Source organism: Gossypium hirsutum, chromosome D10 (genome assembly GCF_007990345.1).
Source record: "Gossypium hirsutum isolate 1008001.06 chromosome D10, Gossypium_hirsutum_v2.1, whole genome shotgun sequence".
Lineage (NCBI taxonomy): Eukaryota > Viridiplantae > Streptophyta > Magnoliopsida > Malvales > Malvaceae > Gossypium > Gossypium hirsutum.
This window is the reverse complement of record NC_053446.1, coordinates 4,380,946-4,401,315: the sequence shown is the minus strand read 5'-3', so window position 1 is coordinate 4,401,315 and position 20,370 is coordinate 4,380,946. Positions and strand designations below refer to the sequence as shown.

Genomic DNA, 20,370 nt, shown 5'->3' with positions numbered 1-20,370 from the left:
TTCACAATTTACTAATACCATAATTTAACCTCAAAAAAACATCCACGTTCGTAAGAGTTTTCCAGCACCGTTTAGTGCATCATCCTTTTTAACTTTATTCTGTTGGTTACAAGACAAATTGGATTTAAAAATAATTTTTTTAAAAAATAGTGGTACGTACGAAATGGTCAAGGGCCACAATTCCATCAAAGTTGTATACTTTATTAGGAATTTTGATTAAGCAATATCTCTTAGAAGATCCTTTATTGTAAAAAAGACTAAGAACATGAAGGGCCTCTTCAATCTTTCTTGCCTTGCTCTGACTGATGCAAAAGGAATCCCATGATCATATTCACCCGCACATTTTTGGATTTCATTGTATATGTACTAACATTGCTGTACAATTTTCATGATCTAACATAATACCATAGGAAGTGGATTCTCCCAAAACCAATCCTTTTTTTCTATTAAAAATAAATTTACCAACATGATTTGTTTTTGCAAAAAAAAAAAAAATCGTAAAACGATAAAAGGTCGAGCTACGATCATTTCAACTCGAAGATTTAGTTCTATAAACACTTCACATCATATTGAAGTTTTTTTCCAAATGGGATAGAACTACAATAGTCTATGAATGAAGATGGTGACATTTACATGCTACTGTTTCAATATTGTTCTGGTTTCACACACTGACAGCAGCAACCAACAAGGAATTATGGTCATCTATTAATGATTAATCTCATCAGTAATGACATGTATTGTTTCTTCAGCATTAACAAGATTGAAATTCAATGAAATAAAAACTGACCATAAGACTTAATCCCACTAGATTTCTAAATGAAGGAAATGTGAGACTAATTCCTATACTCATGATACTGAAAATTTTCGGTATTGAAAAGAACCAGGTCCCAGGAGGAGTGAGCTAAAATAAGAATCTAATTCCTAGTCTAGAATAGCTTTCCACAAATTGTTTTATCATTTTTTTCTTTTTCTGGTTGTTGAAGGCAAATACTAACCTACCAAAGTGAACACAATGATGATTGTTGGTACGAGAATCATGGATGCATTCTTAACTAGGAAATCTATATATAAATTCAAATTGATAGTTTCAAACATACCTTTCGTAAAATTCCTTTCTTGCTTTAAATGCAATGTGATTCTTTAGCTCTTCAATGCTCATCCAGGCTCGAGCTTACATTTTAATAAATCAGATAATCAAGAAACGAAGCAGAATTTACCAAGCTAGGAATAAGTGACAGGTCCTTAACCTTTTCTTTGAGACATTCCATCAAAATAAAGCCTATTAAAAGGTCACAAGACAATGGTTATCCTATATATATATAGAATTTAACAACCAAGATCAACTATACATATAAGGGAATAACAAGCAAAAACTGAAGTCTAGATTGAACCGAGTCATAACAAAGAACATGAGAAACTGAAATATCGTGAGAACCAAACAGAGAACTAAGGAGAAACAGAAAATATACAAGGTTCTAGAATGAAACCTCCCATGTTCTCGGCAATTCGCACCAAAAGCCCTAGCATATGTATTTTCAAAAATCATGTACCAAATAAAGCAAAGGGTTCCAAAAAGTATTTCCAAATGTTGGTTCAACAATAAATCCCCTATGTCAAGTTTGAATACAATGTAAGAGTGATGTTCTATGTTCAGTATCTTTCTTACTCTATAGGTAATGTCACCCAAATCAAATGCAATATGCATGACTTGCAAAGGTGGTGAAATATTCCTCAAAGTATAGTATTTCAACACACTTTAAGAAACTACGAAGACAGTACAAGGAATGAGTCAAAGCCACAATCTTTTACAATTAAGCTTGCATTACATAAGCACAGAAGCAGCCCAGAGGTGCCATACTAATTCAAAATCCAAACTTCCCAAAACAGCATTGAAAGAACCAAAAATGCAAGGGCAACCCATCAAAACAAACTATCAAATTAACAAGTAAAAACAAATGTAATGGGAAAAATACCAGGGGCTTGAAGCACCTTCAAATCAAATTTATTGGCTAGTTGAACATGTCCAATTGCAATAGCACGTTTCACGGCAAGCTTCTTTAAGCTAATCAGAAAATCCTGCAAATCCGGTTCAAATTTTATTTCAATTAAATGCTTAACTTCTTTACCGATTTTCATTTAGACAGAGAAAAAAAAAAGATAACTTACAAGCTCGGATTCAGAAAGGGAACAAAGCCAACTGATATCTTCAATGCTATTATTTCCTAAAATTTCTTCTTCTTACTCATATAAATGGAACGGTTTTTTTAACAAATATTTCATGTATTTTTTCAAAAGCTCGGCAATGGCTTTTGCTTTTTGTAGAACTTCAAAACCTCTGCAGAGTCTAAACGAGAATTGAAGACGACGGTTTAAGGTTTTTTTGGTTTTAATTATTGATGCTAACAAAAAGGGTATTCTGTGTGTTTGGGCTTTTGGCTCTTCAAAAAATTTTAATTTTATTTCGACTCTTAACACAAAATTCTAACTTTCACCCATGCTCTTGTACACATATTCAAAGATGCATTGAGTACAAGTAGAATAGTTTGAATAACATAAGCAATTTCCTAATGTACAATATCTGAATGAAATTAAAGAATGAGGAAAAAGGAGAGTATTAGGAAAAGGGACTGGTAGTTATTGATCTATATATGGGGCTATTTGTCACACTTCTATAAATTGACAATTTCTTTTGTTGCAACTGTTGGTTGAATGACAAAATTTTTGCATCAACTCTTGCTGAAAACCCAATGCGAGTAGACCTCTGGGAGTTCCTTTGTTCTCTTACCCACATTTCATTATCTCTCACATCATATTTCTTGTAGCACTGCTCCATTTCTTGGATGATATGATCATCCATGGGAAAATATGATCTTTGGATCACAATGTGTATGAAGTATGGTAGGAGAGACACGACGACCACGAGCACCGTGATCATCCAGTACAAGGGTGCCGGTCCGATGCCTTCGACCAACACTTGGAATGCATTTCCTGAGAAATTTGGAGGCAATGCACCATAGACTAGCAAGAAAATGTACCATAACAGGATGCTTCCCCATATAGAGAGATGTTGGATCCAAGTGAAATGACTGGTGATTAGGGCAATTTGACAATTGACAGTCCATATTATGCAGGTGTATGTTGTAGCACCTAGAGAATCGATATCCGCTACGAATCCGTTTTCTCGCATTGCTGTTGGGGAGAGTATGTAAATGTTTGCCAGGAAGATGACTAGAGAACTAACCACGCCATTTAATATCCACCCGATAATGCGGCTCCAGCTGAAGTGTACGTTCCTTGGCCCTTGTTGATAAAGTGCTGGAAACTGCTTCATTTCATAAGAACCAGAGAAAATTTGTGTAAATGTTTCGAAGATGGAAGCTTTATGTGTTCGTATTTAGTTAAACATTACCTGCAAGCATATGTCCGATGAAACATCTTGCTCGAGGACTCCTAATGCTATGACAGGCAAGGATGTCAACATCACATTGAACATTGTCATATACCAATCATCATACAAGACTTCTCCAGAGAAACTTGTGTATAATTCATAGTAGAATAGAGTGAGGCCAAAAGCAACATTCTTGTAGACAAAATACAGAACCTACAACCATTTCACCAGTAATTAAGGTCTTGAATGAATGTATGTATGTATGTATGTATGTATGTATGTATGTATGTATATACATGAAATTTTTTTAAATATAAATTAAAGATGTACCATCTTTGATATTCTCTGATAACACCAATGGCCATGAACTATAAGCAATCTCTCCAAGAATCGGAATTGTGGTAGCGAAAAGTCACTGGCCATGACTGCCTGCAAGTGATCATCCATGAAAAAACTACTTTTAGCTTGATGTACGACAAGTATATAGAACTAAGAGTCAATGCAGAAACCTAAAGATCCCTTGCCACCATTGATCTAAATGAAAATAATGAAAAATTACCTGCATTCCTTCCATACCACTGATCCCGACTCCAATATCAGCTTCTTGAATCATACCAACATCATTTGCCCCATCCCCAATTGCAAGAGTTGTTTTGCCAGTATATTGCTTTACTAATCTAGTGATCTGTAATTGCCACACAAATCAATATCATATGATGTTGAAAATTGAATTTGCTCAGCTTCCATGTATCATTGAAGAAGTGACAGGAAACAAAGACAAAATGCCATACCAGAGCTTTCTGTTTTGGGGACACTCGACAGCATATGACAGAAGCACAGTTAACAGCCAATTGCAAGAACTCATCCTTTACGTCCCCTCTCAAAGCAATTTCAAGAGCTTTTCCATCTATAACTAGACCAAATGGAGCCTCTTTGTTTCTTTCTTCACAGACCATTTTGTATGAACTTTCAATTTGTTGCAAAATGTCTTCTTTCATATCCTGAAAAGCTAGAAAAAGGAGTCACTGTTATTAACAAGCATATGACAAACATAATGCCCTTTTCAAGTTAACTTTTACCTTTACTTGGTTATTAGACTCAGCATCTCTGCTCAAACTCAAATGGAATTGCTTCATATCTTGACGGAGTAAGCTACAAGCAAATCTGCCAAATGGGCCAATACAATAGCAAATATATATGGAACTGTGATATATATACACACACAAAGATATGGAACTGTGATATAAGCCTCACCCTATATTTATGGCAGTCTCCCTCTTGTCACCAGTGAGCAGCCATATTTTCAACCCTGCTTGGGCAAGTTTATCTATGCACTCTGGAACCTGTTATGTACATAAATAGAATAAGCAGTTGATTGCAGGAAACTAATGTTGGAATTATATGCTTGTTAGATCAAGTAGCAAATGCAACAAGCAAGGACATCCAGGGCTGCTTTTTTTGAAAACTTTTGACATTTGCTTGAACATGTCTGGATATGTATCGTTGCTATTGAACAAAACCAGAGAAAACACATAGAAAGTGACAAAAGAGGGAGATAACTGACTGACCCCTTTTTGTAACTTGTCTTCAACAGCTACAACACCTAATAAGATTAAGTCCTTTTCTATCGTTTCGGATGCTTGCTCTAGTAGTTCTTCTCTTTCAGGACCAATGGTAGCTTTGGCTTGTGTAAATATTGTGTTCCAACTTTCGTACTCAGCTGCCTCAATTGTCCTGTAGGCGAAAGCTAGGGTGCGAAGACCATCTTCTGCGTAACTTGAAAGATGCATAGTGGTTGCTTGCTCATATGCCCTTCCGTTATCGGCTAGTCTATCGAAGATTATGCTGAAAATCAAGACCAATGGAAACACATGACATAAGTGATAAGGTGGTTTCAATGGACTAGTCCCAAGTTATAAATAATGGATTACATTTCAATTCTTGTTATATGAAATTGAATCAATCGGCATTTGAAGTAATCCAAGGTGTTAGATATACCTGTCTGCACCTTTGCAAAGTAGAAAAATTTGTCCATCTTCATTGCTGACTATAACCGACATCCTCTTACGCGAACTGCTGAATTCCAATAGATTTAGCAGCTTGTATTCCCTGAAGATGAACTTGATATATCATATTTAGGCATTAAATTGAAAGGAAACTATTGGAAACAAAGTAAATTTTGTGAAAAACAACAAGTTACCTCTCAACTTCCTTCATAGAGGAAGGATCAAACTCCCTAAGAACCATCAATGATTGAGTTCTTCTACAAAATTGGAAACCGAACTCTTGTGAGGCGATAAGGAAAGATACTTCTTCTGGTGATTCTGCTTCATAACTTAGCTTATCCATCTTATGATTATCATCTTCGAGAGGTATGCCTGTATGACACAAAGCCATGACTCTAAAGAACATTGTAATGTCGAATAAGTTGGATCCATGGATCCAATTCTCGTTCGTAAGCCTGTCATCTCTAAAGTTGAAACCCTTGATAACAGGTCCCTCAGTTTTTGTAAGTCTTGCATTCCCATTTTGAGCACTAAAACTTGATACCGAGAACTCAAATGGTTCAAAGCTTCGGGTTGCTCCATCGGTCTCATCAATACTGAACTCGAATGGTTCAAAATCAGCATTCATTCTCATTGATGCAGCAAGGTCAACCTCAGTTATATCACCCCCATATGACACTCCAGCAATTGAGCATTTCCTGAACTCCATCTGATTACATGTCAGAGTCCCAGTTTTATCTGAGAGTATCATTTCTACCTGGCCGAGTTCTTCGTTTAAATTCGAAGTCCGAGCTTGAACTGACTTGCATGTTACATCATCATACAGTTCTATGTCTTTATTGATAAGCATTGTTTGTAAAACTTTAACAACTTCAATGGAGACGTATAAAGAAATGGGGATTAAGTAGCCATACAATATAAGGGCCCGTATGAACTGTAAACCAGCTGATTGTACCGGCTTTGATGGATTGAAGAAGCGATCATCATATTTTCAGAGTTCGAATCATCAAGGTCATTGACTTTATTATCATCTGGCAATTGAAGGTACCACCAATCAACCATGTCCTGCCTCAAGTACAATAAAGATCCAAAGGAGGAAACCAAGGAAACCAAAACAAGCATTGAGAAAAGAATGTAGATAATATGATCCATTTTCCTCTCTATTCGGCTACGTTTAGATGGCGACCTTGTCGAGTTCCGTACTGCTTTTGTATCATGTCCACTGAAGATCACTACTCCATAAATGTAATCAGTGTTTCTGAGTTTCGAATCTCGTAAAAGCAATTGAGAAGGGCTCAAAGGATACGATTCCTTCTCGAACTCTATGTTCCCAACAAAGGTGTAAAGGTTCGGATTCGGATCCTCACAGTGAACAGTGGCCTTAAATTTACTGAATTCTTCATCCTCATTCAAACAAAGACTGGCTTCCAAGCATCTTTTGATCTTCAGATTCGTTTCTCCATCAAGGTTCATGGTTTCCACATAACAAACACCATCTTCATTGCCGGAAGACAGCAAAAGAAGATCACTCGGAAAGTATTCGCCTTTGTTAACCTTTACAACATCCCCTACACGAAGTTCTTTCCACAACTTATCTACAAACACCCCGTTGCTTATATGAGTCTTTACAGTTCGATTGTTTACATCCAAATCCTGCAAAAAAAAAAAACAGCTTTATCTAATAAGTAAATGGTACAAAATATAGATGAACAAGTAATGCTTAGTTACAAGTTACCTGCAAAAACCTATGCCAATCTTCAACAGCCTCTTTAAGCATGCTGATTCCAACCACAAACACCAAAGGAGCAATCAAGCTAGCTCGTGAGAAAGGAGCTAAAGAAAATAGTGAGAAAATTGCTGCCAATAAAAAATAGAAATTGGCTACTCTTCTAAACTGCTCAAAAAGTGCTCTTGGAAGGAAAGTCAGAACGTTGTATTTGGTTGTGGATATATAGTTGTAAGGGTATTTGTAAGGCTTTCTCTTGTGTAGGTGAGGCTCGTTGCAAAACACCACCCGAGAAAACCCCGGCTGACCGATGAGCTCACGAGCCGCCAGCCGTTCTTTGGATGTCAAGGGTCGAAAGCATGCAGCAAAAGAATATAGTTTGCTCCATCTAATCTTCCCCTTCCTTTTCCTTGATGATGCAGCCACCATCTTTAACAAAGTTCACAAACTTCAAGCTCCCTCTTCAACTATATATCATATGAAGAAGATAAGTCAAAAGAGTACGAAAATGCCTATGGAAAATCACATAGGTCCCTGGCGTTCAGAAAACTATAGATTCCGGCCATTGTAATCATGGATGTATACACAAGTAGTGTAAATACAAAAACAAAGGAACAAAGCTCATTGATTTTTGTAATGTTATACATATTCTATCATTGTAGTTTCTGAAATAGAAGGACTTTCCAATGCTAGAAGTTGGACTTTCGTAGATCTAGCAGGCCTTCATTAAGCCGCATTTTACGGATAAAAATATATATACATTTTCATCCCTCGTCCTCAAAAACACTTCACCGTTTTCTTTCTTTGAGTTAAAATATTATATGATTATATGCAAATCGACCTTGCCTTGCTGTTTACTTCAAAATACTCAAAAAGGTCTTCAAAGACTTAGTTTTTGCTTAATCAATCAGAATTGCCTCTAGATTCGAGAATTGAATCTTGGGAAGGTGTTTTTTTTTTCAAACCAAATATATATATAGTCAATTTTATGAAGGTGACCATGGGCATCTTAAAGATTACAAGAGAAAAGCAATTAATATTATTGTTCAAAACACGAAAAGAAGAACAACATAAAAAATTACCCTATTGTGTTCATCTGCCTCTAGATTTGAGCTTCCGAATATATAAAAGGATACTATTTCATGTGTTTTTTTATTCTGTTTCTACAATGTCAACCAACCCTTTTTTTATAAATCTTCAAAGACTAAAATAATTCCGTAGAATCATTCATGTATTGTTATATATCTTCAAGAACATGGATTATAATTACCCTGAGCAGCCCTCCAAAGCTCTTAAATTATTCGTTATTAGTTAAGTGATGTATAAACACAATTAATGGCGTGATAATCTGTGGGTAATGAAATTTACACGTTAGTTTGAGAACTTGAAATGCGTTAATTCATGGGTATTTATTTTCATTATTATCCTTTCATCAAGGAACTTTGGCCTAGGAGCCCCGGCAAAAATGATTAAAAAACAAAGGCCAATTGCATAGGCTTGCCTAACTGAAAAACAAATGAACAATTAATAAACTTGCCAGGTGAATAGAGCCTTTGACTTTGAATATAATGGTTCATATTAAACTGATATCAAGTACCAATGCAACTAAAACCTCCATGGGGAAACAACAAGGTTATATACAAGGCAGAAAGTTGGCTTGTGGTCAGACCAATGATCCCAATATAAAAATGTATAAGATTAATTCACAGATTTATTCTGACTTCCTTGCGTTGATAGCTATAAACAAAGGACATTAAAATCGAGCAATGCACAACTAGATAAGGGCCGGCTAAGAAATTTATAGCTAATCATGGTTGTTGGCACTTGGCAGGCGGCACTTTGTAAACATATCTTGTCTTTTGCTGCAAATATTGGGAATTTGATAGTGTAAACCCACAAATAGTATGTTATTCTAGATCCCCAAAATCTGATTTGACATTGAAGGAAGGTACTTTATCCATAAGTTTCCATGAGACGAGCCTGGAATGGTGTCATTTCCAAATTCAGAGCAAACAATCTTGGGGCCATCATAATGAGTGATCATGCTCGTTTCAATGGTGTCTACTGATGCTGGTTCCTTCACCAACCAGGAATTTGAAAGCTTTAGATATCGGTTATAGAGTGCTAATCCTATTGCAGGGTTCCTTTTATCACTCCTGCATATATATGTATACATGCAGACGAATGTAGAAGTAATCATTCTCTGGTTATGAGATGAATATAAAGAAGTAATATTATCATCTTTATGAAGAATATTATGGCGGAAGGGAAAAAACAAGAAACCTGTCACTCCAATTCAGAACTTTACTCCACCATAAGACAGCCTCCAAAAACTCCTCTAGTTTCTTTCCATTAATCAAAAGCAAACTTAAGTCAGGCATACATGCATCCTTCACATATGGTGTCACGGATATCCATGGTTTTGAGGCCGATCTTTGAATAGCATCCAAAACATCCGAGCTGACATAGCTGTTTAGCCTATTAGAGCAGTCCTCAGCAGCTGCAGCGGCATGAGCGCTTAAGTCAATTCCGGTTAGCTCTTCTATTCTTCCCTGCAATGAAAGCCAAGTCTAGAAATTTTACAACAAGAAATGCCATCCAAAATAAGAAAATAGCCTAATGTTCAAATACATTCATTAGTTGACTACCAAATCCTCTAAGCCTGTAACTTCCCATCAGGGGTAAGGCAAGCACCGAACAACTAAATATATGGAGGCAACATAGAATCCAGTTCTTCTATTTGCATCAGAGAATGCATGCAATCATGTTTTAAAGTGTTCCAACTTCCAATGTCTTGAACATATATTAGGAATTTAATCTGTTAGCAACTATAAATTACATAGTAAAGAAGAAACCAACCATTAAAATTAGATTGGGAGAAACATATATGAATTTTGTTAGAGACTGATGAACACTTGGTATAATGAAAGGTGCTATTTCCTCAAGATTGAGACTGTCATATTCTGCTTCAGAAGAAGTCCTCTTAATTATTTCTTTCACTTTCTCTTGCCTACATATTTTGACAACAACATCAACAAGAATCAAGACATGAACCTTGTAAGTACGTAATAATAATAAGAAGAAAAAACAATATATTACCCATGAAGTTCAAGGTTTGGATGTGGAAATAAAACTTTCAACTTATAAAAGGAAACTTTGTCTTTGTCCCCTTGAGGTGTAAAGAAATGAAAGTGAAGCAAATCTGGATATCTGAATATTTAGAAAAACACAGAAAAATGAGTAAGAAAAGCAGAAAAGGCGACAAATTATTTAGCATTGAAATCTTGAAGTCAACTCTTCAAATTTGCTCTTAGCATCATTAATGGCCGATAAGACTTGCACCCAGAAAAGGTCCCTGCAAACAGAGCAAGTTCGAGAAATTAAACCGATACCTTGAACTTGAAAGAGTTGAGTTGGCAAGGACTGCCAGCACTTTAAGGTCCAAACACTGCATCCATGAAACAATGTGTATCAACCCGTCATCTTCATCAACGGTGAGTTTCACGGTGGGAGAGGGAGAGGAGTGGGAGTTAAAAGGGACCCAGTTTCTGTGAGGGTCGGAGGGGTGACGGAAATGGGAAGCCGGTAAGAATTGGAGGAGTCCGAGAAAGACTATGAGGGCAAAGGCGAGAAAGTGAATGACGGGTTTTGGAGTCGGATCCTGGTTTAGGTCCGGATAGATAGTTCCACGATTCTTGGAAGTGTTAGTGGGTTGAGTTGGTCTCCTGTTCGAGGCAGACGATCTCCACGACATGTACGAAGAAGACATTGACTTTGCCTTCACAACTTTCCGTTGTTGGAACAAGGAAATCCCCGAATTAACTCATCTTCGTTGTATATTTCTGTGTAATGAGCCCGGCATCCCTTTTCTTTTTCTTTTTTTAATCTCCGCGGGCTATGTATAATATATTAATTTTTCGTAAGTAAAAATGTATAGAAAATTAACAAGATCAATAAAATAATATATAATGATATTTTTAAATAAAATATATATTATAAAATTAAATTATTATTTTACAAAAATTACTTTTAAAATTTAAATTATGTAGGAGTATACTTGTAAATTGATAAATTAATTGGATTATAACATAATTTTTTTTAGTAATTATTCAAATTCTCACTCTTCATTAAAAATTGTATAGTTTAAAATTGTATAGTTTAATTGGGTGCTGCAATTAAAGTTGTAAATGAACTAAACTTGAACGAATAAACATTTGTTCATGTTCGCTTGTTTATTTTTAAGCTTGTTCGTGTTTAATTTATATTCGTTAAAAATTTCAAATTTTTGTTCATGTTCATTTATTTAATATTCACGAACATGTTCATTTAACTTAATCAAACATGTTCACGAACATTAAACAAACATGTTCATAAACATATAATTGAACATGTTCACGAAAAATATTAATAAATAATAAATAAATTCACACATATATTGTTTAAAAATAAAATAGTCAAACATAAATATTAATAATTATATTATAAATGAAAAATACAAACCAATATGATTTTATTACACTAACGGCACATTTGGTTCGCTGTAATGGAATAGAGCTGTAATGGAATGAGCTGTAATAATAATTCAATTATTTGGTTGAATGGAATGGAATATAACTATAATAGTATTCTTGTGTTTGGTTGAATAAAATGATGCTGTAATAGTATAAGGAAAAAAAACTAAAATGACTAGAATACCCTTGGCAGAAATTTTTTGAGGTTGATGATTATTGTTATTGTTATTAAATTTTAATAAGATTATTAATATAAATAATAAATAATTTAATCATATTTTAACATAATTATTATTAAATATAATTTAATAAAAAGATATAATTTAATAAAATTCTTAATATAATCATTCTTATATGAATTTACTAAAATCATAATATATAATACTATAAAAATTATATATAATCCATAAACACAAACGGAAAACATCAACTTAATACAGAAAAACATCAACTTAATATAGAAACCAAAACATGAACTCCATGTTAACATTAGGAAATTTCAAGAAATGCAAATAAACAGAACTCAACTAGTTGAAATCACAAGTCATTCGAAAAACAATAGAATCAGTCAAACATGTAATTGAATAAACAAGTAATAGAATCACTTTGAAAAACTTTTCATCTGTTCAATCGAACATGCAATAGAAACAGTCAAAGAAAAGCCCAATGGAAATCATAAGAAAAGAATGAAAATTAGGAGAACAAAATATTCAAATATATTTTGGTGAATAATATAACAAATATTGCAGATTTGAGGAAAAGCAAAACTAACCTGTAAAATAAACAAGGAAAGAGTGCGAGTTGCTAAAGAGTGATGGTAATGACCTGTCAGGCTGCTGTAGAGTTAGGAGTAGAAAGAAAAGAAAAAATTATCTTCCCTGCCCTAACCCAAGAAATCGGTTTTAAGCAAAGAGTGAAAAAAATATTTTTCGTTCCTGATAAAATGAAGAAAAGAAACGTAGGAGAAGATGAAGCTGAGGCAGAAATCGGTTTTAAGTTCCCAAACGTAAGAAGGAAAAATCAATGAATAAAAGAAGTAAAAAGATTACCTCTGCATTCAATGGAAGGGAAACGCCGGAGAGGATGAAGCTTGATGAGGGCAAAAAAAGATTACCTCCCTTCTCGCTATTGTTTGTCAGTCGCTGCAAGAAGCGGAAGACTAGTAAAGCCATAAACAAAATGACTATTCTTACCCTAGAACTGCAAGAAATTGTGAAAACCTACCTTTGGGGAGATGGAGATGAAGGCAAATCGATACTTGATTTGGGGATATGAAATCTGGAGCAAAATTTTAGGGAGAAGAAAGTAGGCTATTTTGGTCTCAAAATGTGAAATCAGTAAACGGTGAGGGAATAGCAAGGAATGGGATGGCTATTAAAGCCGCCCACCCCTGAATACCTATTACAGCTGCTGAGGGAATAAGCAAGGAATGGAATAGGCAAGGAATCGGTAAACGGTGAACCAAACTGTGGAATAGGGGTGTAATTACTGTAGTGCGCGGAATAGGCAAGGAATGGAATGGCTATTCATGCCAACCAAACATGATAGAACAATAAACGAGCTTGTTCGTAAACATAAACGAACCGAATACACCTCTGTTCGTATTTATTCATTTATTAAAGGAACATAAAATTTTTGTTCATACTTATTTATTTAGCTTAATAAACGAACATAAACAAACATTATATGAACGATTCATGAACAGTTACAAATTAAGTGGACCCCTAGCTGCAATTACATTTTAGTGGGCCTTACTAATTAAGTGGTTACCAAACATATTACAAATTTTTAATTATAAATAATTACACCAAAATTCAATTATTTAAATATATAAATAAATTAAATACTACAATAAATTTGGTTAAAGCCTTAAAGGTGATATTTGGATCGAGATATGCAAGCTCTAGAATTGAATGGCCCATACTAATGAACCAAGAAATGGTCCAAACCATTCTAAAAAACAGGCCAAATTCGTGGGCTTTGTTTTGACCCGTAATAGACCCGGTTCAAAACTTCAAATTAAGAAGCCCTTCTCCCTTTCTACTCAAAGGCAACTTTCAACGACTGAGCGAACCCTTACTCTACCTGAACTTCGGCCTTTAGAAACTAGGACAGAAAAAAGAAATTCCCTCGACAAGCGGCGCCCTGACTTAGCTCAATTCGAGAGAAATTATGTAAGAATTTTGTTTTCTTTTCCAGTTATCTGCTGAATCACTATAGTGTATTCACAATTTGACGATTTTGTTTTTTTTTTCTTTTGTAAATTTTTGGTTTGTGAAGGTCTAGAATATGTGTGAAAAATCTTCCAAAACATATCGCGGAAGATCGTTTAAGAGACTTCTTTTCTCAGAAAGGAGAAGTTACAGATGCCAAGCTTATGCGCACCAAGTAACTATTAACTTCTTTCTTTTGTTTTGTTTTAAAATTTTTAGTTAATTGTTTCTTAATGAATTTATATTTTTAATCAGAGATGGAAAGAGTAGACAATTTGCATTTATTGGGTACCGTACGGAACAAGAAGCAGAGGCAGCTATCAAGTACTTTAACAAGTCTTATCTTGACACTTCTAGAATCATATGCGAGGTTTGCCCCTGCTTTTTTTTTTTGTCTTTTGGAACTTCAAAGGGCTTGCCGTAATTAATGTTTTCGTATGTAGCTAAAGAAAGAAAGATGGTATACTTATTGGGAGCTGAATTGATTTTGAAATGTATTAGAAGAAACAAAGCTTATGTTGCTCTCTTTCAGATTGCTCGTAAAGTTGGGGACCCGAACACGCCTCGTCCGTGGAGTCGGTATTCTGCAAAGAAACAGGATAATCTGACTGAAGCTACGGAAAACACAGTTGGGATTAAAGGTTCTGCCTTAACTGATTTTAAAGTTGGGAAAAAAGATATTGAAAATGGTGAGAATGATGATGACCCACAGCTTCAAGAGTTCCTTCAGCTTATGCAGCCGAGGGTTAAGTCTAAAATGTGGGCAAATGACATTGTACTTGACACCCCGGTAAATCAGAGTAGCAAAGCTACTGAGAGAAAAGGTGTAGCTGAGAAGGAAGGCAGACAGACATCGGCTCTGGTGGAGCCCGACTCTGATGAAACCAGCATTGCATCGGATGAAGATGAAACCAAAGCATCAGACAATGTTGCTTGTGATGAGGTAATTTCGGATATGGATTATTTCAAGAGTAGGGTGAAGAAAGATTGGTCAAATTCAGAAAGTGATGACGATGAGGAAAATGATGATGATGGTGATGGCCAAAAGGGAAAACAGAAGTCACTCTCTGAGAATGTTATCCAGGATGAGACTCAAGAGGATTCATCCAAAGATCTTGATGGTGAAACCCTTGATCCAGGCAACCCATCTTTAGGCGTGAAAGATGACAGAGATGAAGTCCTTGAGAGTGGTCGACTTTTTGTTCGTAACCTGCCATATACAGCAAAGTATATTTCTGTACTCAACTTGCTGGTTTTATTATTATTTTAATTGTTATTAAGGGCATTTCATGGCAATATATTCAATTTTGTTCTATCTTTTTTTTATTCCCATTTTCATCGACAGTGAAGATGAGTTGACGGAACTATTTGGCAAATTTGGTGATATCTCAGAAGTCCATCTTGTTATTGATAAAGACACTAAGCGTTCCAAGGGAATTGCATATGTTCTTTACAAGGTTCCAGAATGTGCAGTCAGGTATTATTTGTTAATTTATTTTAGTGGTGGTTTTGATACTTCAAAATTTGTCAAAGCTTAATTTGAAGGTTTGTTAATACATACATGCCGAGAGCTCATAATTGAACATAGAAGGAATAAATTTTCTAGTGCATTTGCTTGGTGCTATAAATTTCTGGTTGCCCTCTTGAATTCGAGGTTTGCATAAGGGTAATGCTTGTTTTTTGGGGCACAGCAATTCTATGGCTTACCATACATACCTAGTAGAACTTTTAAAAATCCTATTTTTCTACTAATATGTTATTCATATATTATAAGATTCTTTTCTTTTTCTTCATCTGCAAAAGATTAAATGCAGGCTGTTCCCTTTGGGAGCTTTAATTCTTAACCTCTTGTTCTCTGATTTCACTAATAGTAAAGCGGAGCTGATCATTCAGCCTTCTGTGTTCCTTACATATTTTAGGGATATATCTGTGCTTTGAATTGTTTTATGATATCCTATATGAGCTTATGGATCTTATTGCCTGATTAAATTTTGCAGGGCTTTAGAAGAAGTGGACAAATCGATTTTTCAGGGTAGATTATTGCATGTTATGCCCGCAAAACTAAAAAAACCTGCAGACAAACAAGAGTAAGCAGATGCACTTACAATCACTCTTTACCCTTCAGGTTTCAATGATAATTGCTTCCCAGATATTATGGTCATTAATCCAATGTGCCTATCTCTTAGGATCAATGTTTCAACTAACCAAGGTTCAAAAAGCTTCAAGCAAAAGAGGGAGGAAGAAAGGAAGGCATCTGAAGCTGGTGGGGACACAAAAGCATGGAATAGTCTTTTCATGCGCCCTGATACAGTATGTTTGATTGAATATATCACAGCATTTGTTTTCTCTTTTTTAACGAAATTAATCCTAGGCAGTTTCTGTATATTATCTGAATTTAAAGTATGTTCTAGTTTTTGCCATTGACCATGAAATCCTTTGTCATTTGCAAAGGACATTTACTGATCTTGAACTGCATTTCACATGCCCTTTTGTTATTAACTTAACCATCCTGACAACCCATGGATATGAAATTATTTTATTGAACTAACAGTCTCTCTGACCTGTCATGTTTTTGGCTCTGATAATAGTAGTCTTACATCTTTGGCTATGCTGTACTGAAGTGCTCTTATATGTTGATTATGTTGCTATTGTATCATTGACCTCTCTTTTCATTTTCTTGCATATTAATAGGTTGTTGAAAACATTGCTAGGAAATATGGTGTGAGTAAGAGTGAGTTACTTGATCGAGAAGCAGATGATCTAGCTGTGCGTATTGCTTTGGGGGAAACTCAAGTGATTTCAGAGACCAAAAAGGCCCTTACAAATTCTGGAGTAAACATCTCTTCTTTGGAGGAAATAGCTGCTGGTAAAATGGATGGGAAAAAAAGGAGTAACCATGTTCTGTTAGTCAAGAACTTGCCATACGGTTCATCAGAGGGTGAACTAGCTAAGATGTTTGGAAAATTTGGGAGTTTAGACAAGATTATTCTCCCTCCAACAAAAACATTGGCCCTGGTATGCATTTATGTTGTAATTATAACTTCTAAATAGATTTTTGGTTTAGGGCTATGCATTTGGAGGGGGGGTAGGGGAGTACTTTTTTTTATTCTCCTTTTAAAATTAATGATGTGGAAACATGTAAATGTGAAGAACTGGCAAATTTGATTTCAGGTTATGTGACTGTTATATGGTGCATGACTGTTTTATCCTTTATTGATGATTTTGGTGTATGGCATTTCAGGTTGTTTTCCTAGAACCAGCTGAAGCTCGTGCAGCATTTAAGGGTTTAGCATACAAACGTTTCAAGTGAGTTTTCCCCCTCTTTTAGACATTAGTTTAATACCTTTACAGCAATTCAGAATAATGAACTTACTAGTATATTTTCTTATTGGAGGAATATTAGTTAAAGTTTCAAATTATCTCCAGATGAATGCTAATTTGTTTTTATTTTAGTTGTACTTGCTTAAACTTGGCAGTTGTTAACCTGAACGGTTTCATTCTGGATATCTTCATATATATTTGTTAGGCACTGTGGTGGATCCTATATTTTAGAATCTTTCAAGTGTGCTGGAATTAGTATTCATGGTACCTGAATTTGGTTTTCTTCCATTAATACAGGGATGCTCCTTTATACTTGGAGTGGGCTCCTGACAATGTTCTGAATAAGAGTTCAGCCTCTGAGGGTGACAAAAAGAATAATGTAGCTGTTGGTGAACATGATGTTAAAAGGGCAATTCTGGAACAACATGTAGAAGGAATATCAGATGCAGATATCGATCCTGATAGAATTGAGGTTCGGCATATGATATGAGTTTTCCTTTTTCCTCTTCTCTTTCTTTGGTGCAATAAAGCTTTTTCTTTGATTACTTATCATTGCTTTTCTATCTCAGTCACGATCTCTGTTTGTCAAGAACATCAATTTCAAGACCACCGAAGAGAGCTTGAAGAATCATTTCACTGAACTTGTGAAGGAAGGAAGAGTAAAGAGCATCAGGGTAATTATTTGGGTATTCAGAACCTTTTTTAAATCACTATCGATCTTGTCCTTCTGATACTTATGGGTTTGCCATTCTTTTTGGCAGGTAAAAAAGCACTTGAAGAATGGCAAGCAAGTCTCGATGGGTTATGGTTTTATTGAGTTTGATTCAGTAGAGACAGCAACAAATATTTGTAGAGACTTGCAGGTAATTACAATTAAGATCAACTAGCTTAAAAAATATAGTTTCAACAATTTGAGGTGCAGCGTTTTGATGCCTTTCTCTCTTTTAGGGAACTATTTTGGATGGGCATGCACTTATCTTACAACTTTGTCATGCCAAGAAAGAACAAGCAGTGAAAAATGTTGAGAACGATAAAAGTTCAACAAAGTTGCTTGTAAGAAATGTAGCTTTCGAAGCAACGGAAAAGGATCTAAGACAGTTATTTAGCCCATTTGGCCAGGTATTTTTTATTTTGTAAACTTATAAACTTCATAAATGATTAAGGACTACATATTCCCCCATTACATAACTAACTCTAGTCGTCATCGTTATACAATTCTATATTGCTCATGAGAATCATTGTAGTGAATGATGGAATCTTGCATGATAAAGAACCTAAAAGGGAAAAAATATTGAAACTTGATTAATTTGAACCTAATTTAAGAATTTTTAATCCAAGCTTGGCACTAATATTTTTTCTGCTAGACACCAAAATGTTCTATGTTTCTCTAGTTGACCCTAATTCTTTTTTTCTGGCTGTCCAGATCAAGAGCTTAAGACTACCAATGAAATTTGGAAACCATAGAGGGTTCGCATTTGTGGAGTTTGTTACAAAGCAAGAGGCTCAAAATGCACTTCAAGCACTTTCAAGCACTCATCTTTACGGCCGTCATCTGGTAAGTCGTCTCCAAGATTTAACAATTTTGCATGTCCCTTTTCGACAACAGCGATGTAAATGCTGTCTATGATTTTCAGGTGCTAGAAAGAGCAAAAGAAGGTGAGACTTTAGAAGAGTTGCGGGCCCGAACAGCTGCACAATTCACCAATGAAGAAAATGGGTTTCAAAATCCAACTAGATTATCAAAGAAGAGGAAGAACATGGATAGCTTGGACGATGGCAGAAAGAAGTTAGAAAAATTCTCAGATTAGCACTTGAAATGGAACATAGTGAATGCAGTGGGGTAAGCAGGAGTGGCTTTTCTTCAATTTCTGCTACCTCCTATTTGTATGTTATGCTTGCTTTCATTTTTTTTCCTTGTTAGAAGCTACAAGCTAGCATCAATTTTGTAGGCCGCTTTTGCTTTTTCTTATTTAATTTGTATGAGGATGGCAAAGTGTAAAATATAATTTATAGATACTTGTTTAGATCAAATATTTTTGGTCTTCTCTGAAATGTTTTTGATCCTTTACAATTGACACAGTAATCTACTACAGATTCCCAGGTCTTCAAAGAAAAACCAAATCCTAAGCTCCCCTCTTGGCATTATTTTGTGTTTATTCTGTCATCTTATACTTAACATGAGCGTTTATATATAAAGGGTTATTATGGGTTATTCAGTAGATGAGAAAAGGAAAAGGTCATTGGCTATTTGGCATTGATTTGCTTGCTTTCCGAATCCAACTAAGGTGGTGATAGTAGGTATAAGCTACTGGGTTTTCCTTGTTGATTTCCAATGTATTTTAGTAGGATGAGTTTGGAAGGTACTCAGGTAGTCAGTTTTGGATGTAAAACTTGTGTACAAGCTCGTCGTCTATATGAAGCATTCACAAAAAACTTATGATAAGCATTTGTGTTCGATAAATAGTTAAAAAAAATTGTTCTAATTAAAATAAAATATTTAATATTTAATTCTATTAATGTGTTTGACAATTTTATTAATTCTTTTTAATTAATCCAAACTTTCAGCAAAAAAAGTGTTGAATAAATAAGTAGATAGATGGTTATGTTAGAAATGTTAAATTGATTTTATTCTAAAAATAAATTCTTTTTTTTCTTAAATCTAAATGTTATATTTAATTTTTATGACAAAGCCATACAAATAAAATAATATATTAATATTGATCTGATTAAATTTAAGAAATAAATCATTTTAGAAAACAAAATTAATTTTATAAAATAATATAATTATATTTAGAGAAAATATTTGGTACACTAACCCCACAAATAGGATTAAGGGTTTGACAAGCGTTCTATAGGATTATAGTAAAATATTAGAACTAATAAATATTTAAAAAAGAAGAAGAAGAGAGACACATGTCAATTTTGTAAAATTACTTGTGAAATAAAAAAATACATTGTCAGTAATACTAACAATTATATTTAATACTTAACTTTATTAAGGTTAGTATTTAGTATACTAACATATATTTTTTTAATTCTACAAATAACCATAAAAAATTGAAATATTTACTTTTTTAATATATTACTACACTTCTATAACACATTTGTCAGACCCTGTTTCTGGAGTCGAAAAACTCTATTGATAGTGTACTAAATATTTTCTTATTTTATTAATATACCAAAGCGGAACTCTCTTTTTTTCGTG

The 20,370-nt window shown here is 34.6% G+C and overlaps 3 protein-coding genes and 1 long non-coding RNA gene across 5 annotated transcripts; 1 reads left to right on the top strand and 3 right to left on the bottom strand.

The window, feature by feature from the left end:
* Positions 1–1,980: 1,980 nt before the first annotated feature.
* On the bottom strand, positions 1,981–7,830 carry LOC107916437 (probable phospholipid-transporting ATPase 5). Its single transcript, XM_041102861.1, has 13 exons — positions 7,130–7,830; positions 6,408–7,047; positions 5,589–6,363; positions 5,387–5,497; positions 4,957–5,233; positions 4,643–4,731; positions 4,468–4,552; positions 4,180–4,389; positions 3,948–4,073; positions 3,719–3,817; positions 3,410–3,601; positions 2,167–3,322; positions 1,981–2,076 (listed from the first exon to the last, which is right to left on the bottom strand). The coding sequence occupies exons 1-12, from the start codon at positions 7,547–7,549 to the stop codon at positions 2,615–2,617; spliced, it is 3,732 nt and encodes a 1,243-aa protein (XP_040958795.1). The 5' UTR covers positions 7,550–7,830; the 3' UTR covers positions 1,981–2,076; positions 2,167–2,614.
* An 848-nt stretch (positions 7,831–8,678) lies between these two features.
* LOC107916436 (uncharacterized) lies at positions 8,679–11,018 on the bottom strand. 2 transcript variants are annotated; one of them, XM_016845728.2, is made up of 5 exons: positions 10,513–11,018; positions 10,220–10,330; positions 9,980–10,130; positions 9,404–9,672; positions 8,679–9,276 (listed from the first exon to the last, which is right to left on the bottom strand). In XM_016845728.2, exons 1-5 carry the CDS (start codon positions 10,887–10,889, stop codon positions 9,033–9,035), a joined length of 1,152 nt encoding a protein of 383 aa, XP_016701217.2. In that variant the 5' UTR covers positions 10,890–11,018; the 3' UTR covers positions 8,679–9,032. The 2 variants fall into 2 exon arrangements, with proteins under 2 accessions (XP_016701217.2, XP_016701218.2); XM_016845729.2 differs by having other exon boundaries at positions 8,679–9,197; positions 10,513–11,014.
* A 1,313-nt stretch (positions 11,019–12,331) lies between these two features.
* Positions 12,332–13,009, bottom strand: LOC121222330 (uncharacterized). Its single transcript, XR_005919568.1, has 3 exons — positions 12,856–13,009; positions 12,681–12,773; positions 12,332–12,464 (listed from the first exon to the last, which is right to left on the bottom strand). It is a non-coding gene; the product is annotated as an uncharacterized lncRNA (long non-coding RNA).
* A 662-nt stretch (positions 13,010–13,671) lies between these two features.
* Positions 13,672–19,196, top strand: LOC107916438 (probable RNA-binding protein 19). Its single transcript, XM_016845730.2, has 15 exons — positions 13,672–13,805; positions 13,912–14,019; positions 14,100–14,214; positions 14,377–15,071; positions 15,190–15,321; positions 15,842–15,931; positions 16,031–16,154; positions 16,536–16,859; positions 17,086–17,150; positions 17,463–17,637; positions 17,735–17,839; positions 17,927–18,028; positions 18,114–18,284; positions 18,589–18,720; positions 18,800–19,196. Coding segments are annotated over exons 1-15 (2,514 nt in total). The 5' UTR covers positions 13,672–13,803; the 3' UTR covers positions 18,974–19,196.
* Positions 19,197–20,370: the final 1,174 nt, after the last annotated feature.

Bases quoted from the DNA above. Each gene is read 5' to 3' on its own strand.
- LOC107916436 (XM_016845728.2), bottom strand. From the start codon at position 10,889: ATGTCTTCTTCGTACATGTCGTGGAGATCGTCTGCCTCGAACAGGAGA. The intron at 10,331-10,512 runs GTATCGGTTTAA...CTAAATATTCAG, and splicing joins TCAACTCTTTCAAGTTCAAG to ATATCCAGATTTGCTTCACT. The intron at 10,131-10,219 runs GTAATATATTGT...CAAAATATGTAG, and splicing joins CCAAACCTTGAACTTCATGG to GCAAGAGAAAGTGAAAGAAA.
- LOC107916438 (XM_016845730.2), top strand. The intron at 18,285-18,588 runs GTATTTTTTATT...CTGGCTGTCCAG, and splicing joins TATTTAGCCCATTTGGCCAG to ATCAAGAGCTTAAGACTACC. The intron at 18,721-18,799 runs GTAAGTCGTCTC...TATGATTTTCAG, and splicing joins ATCTTTACGGCCGTCATCTG to GTGCTAGAAAGAGCAAAAGA.
- LOC107916437 (XM_041102861.1), bottom strand. From the start codon at position 7,549: ATGGTGGCTGCATCATCAAGGAAAAGGAAGGGGAAGATTAGATGGAGC. The intron at 6,364-6,407 runs ACCTTGATGATT...ATCGCTTCTTCA, and splicing joins AGATGATAATAAAGTCAATG to ATCCATCAAAGCCGGTACAA. The intron at 3,602-3,718 runs GTACATCTTTAA...AAATGGTTGTAG, and splicing joins ATCAGAGAATATCAAAGATG to GTTCTGTATTTTGTCTACAA.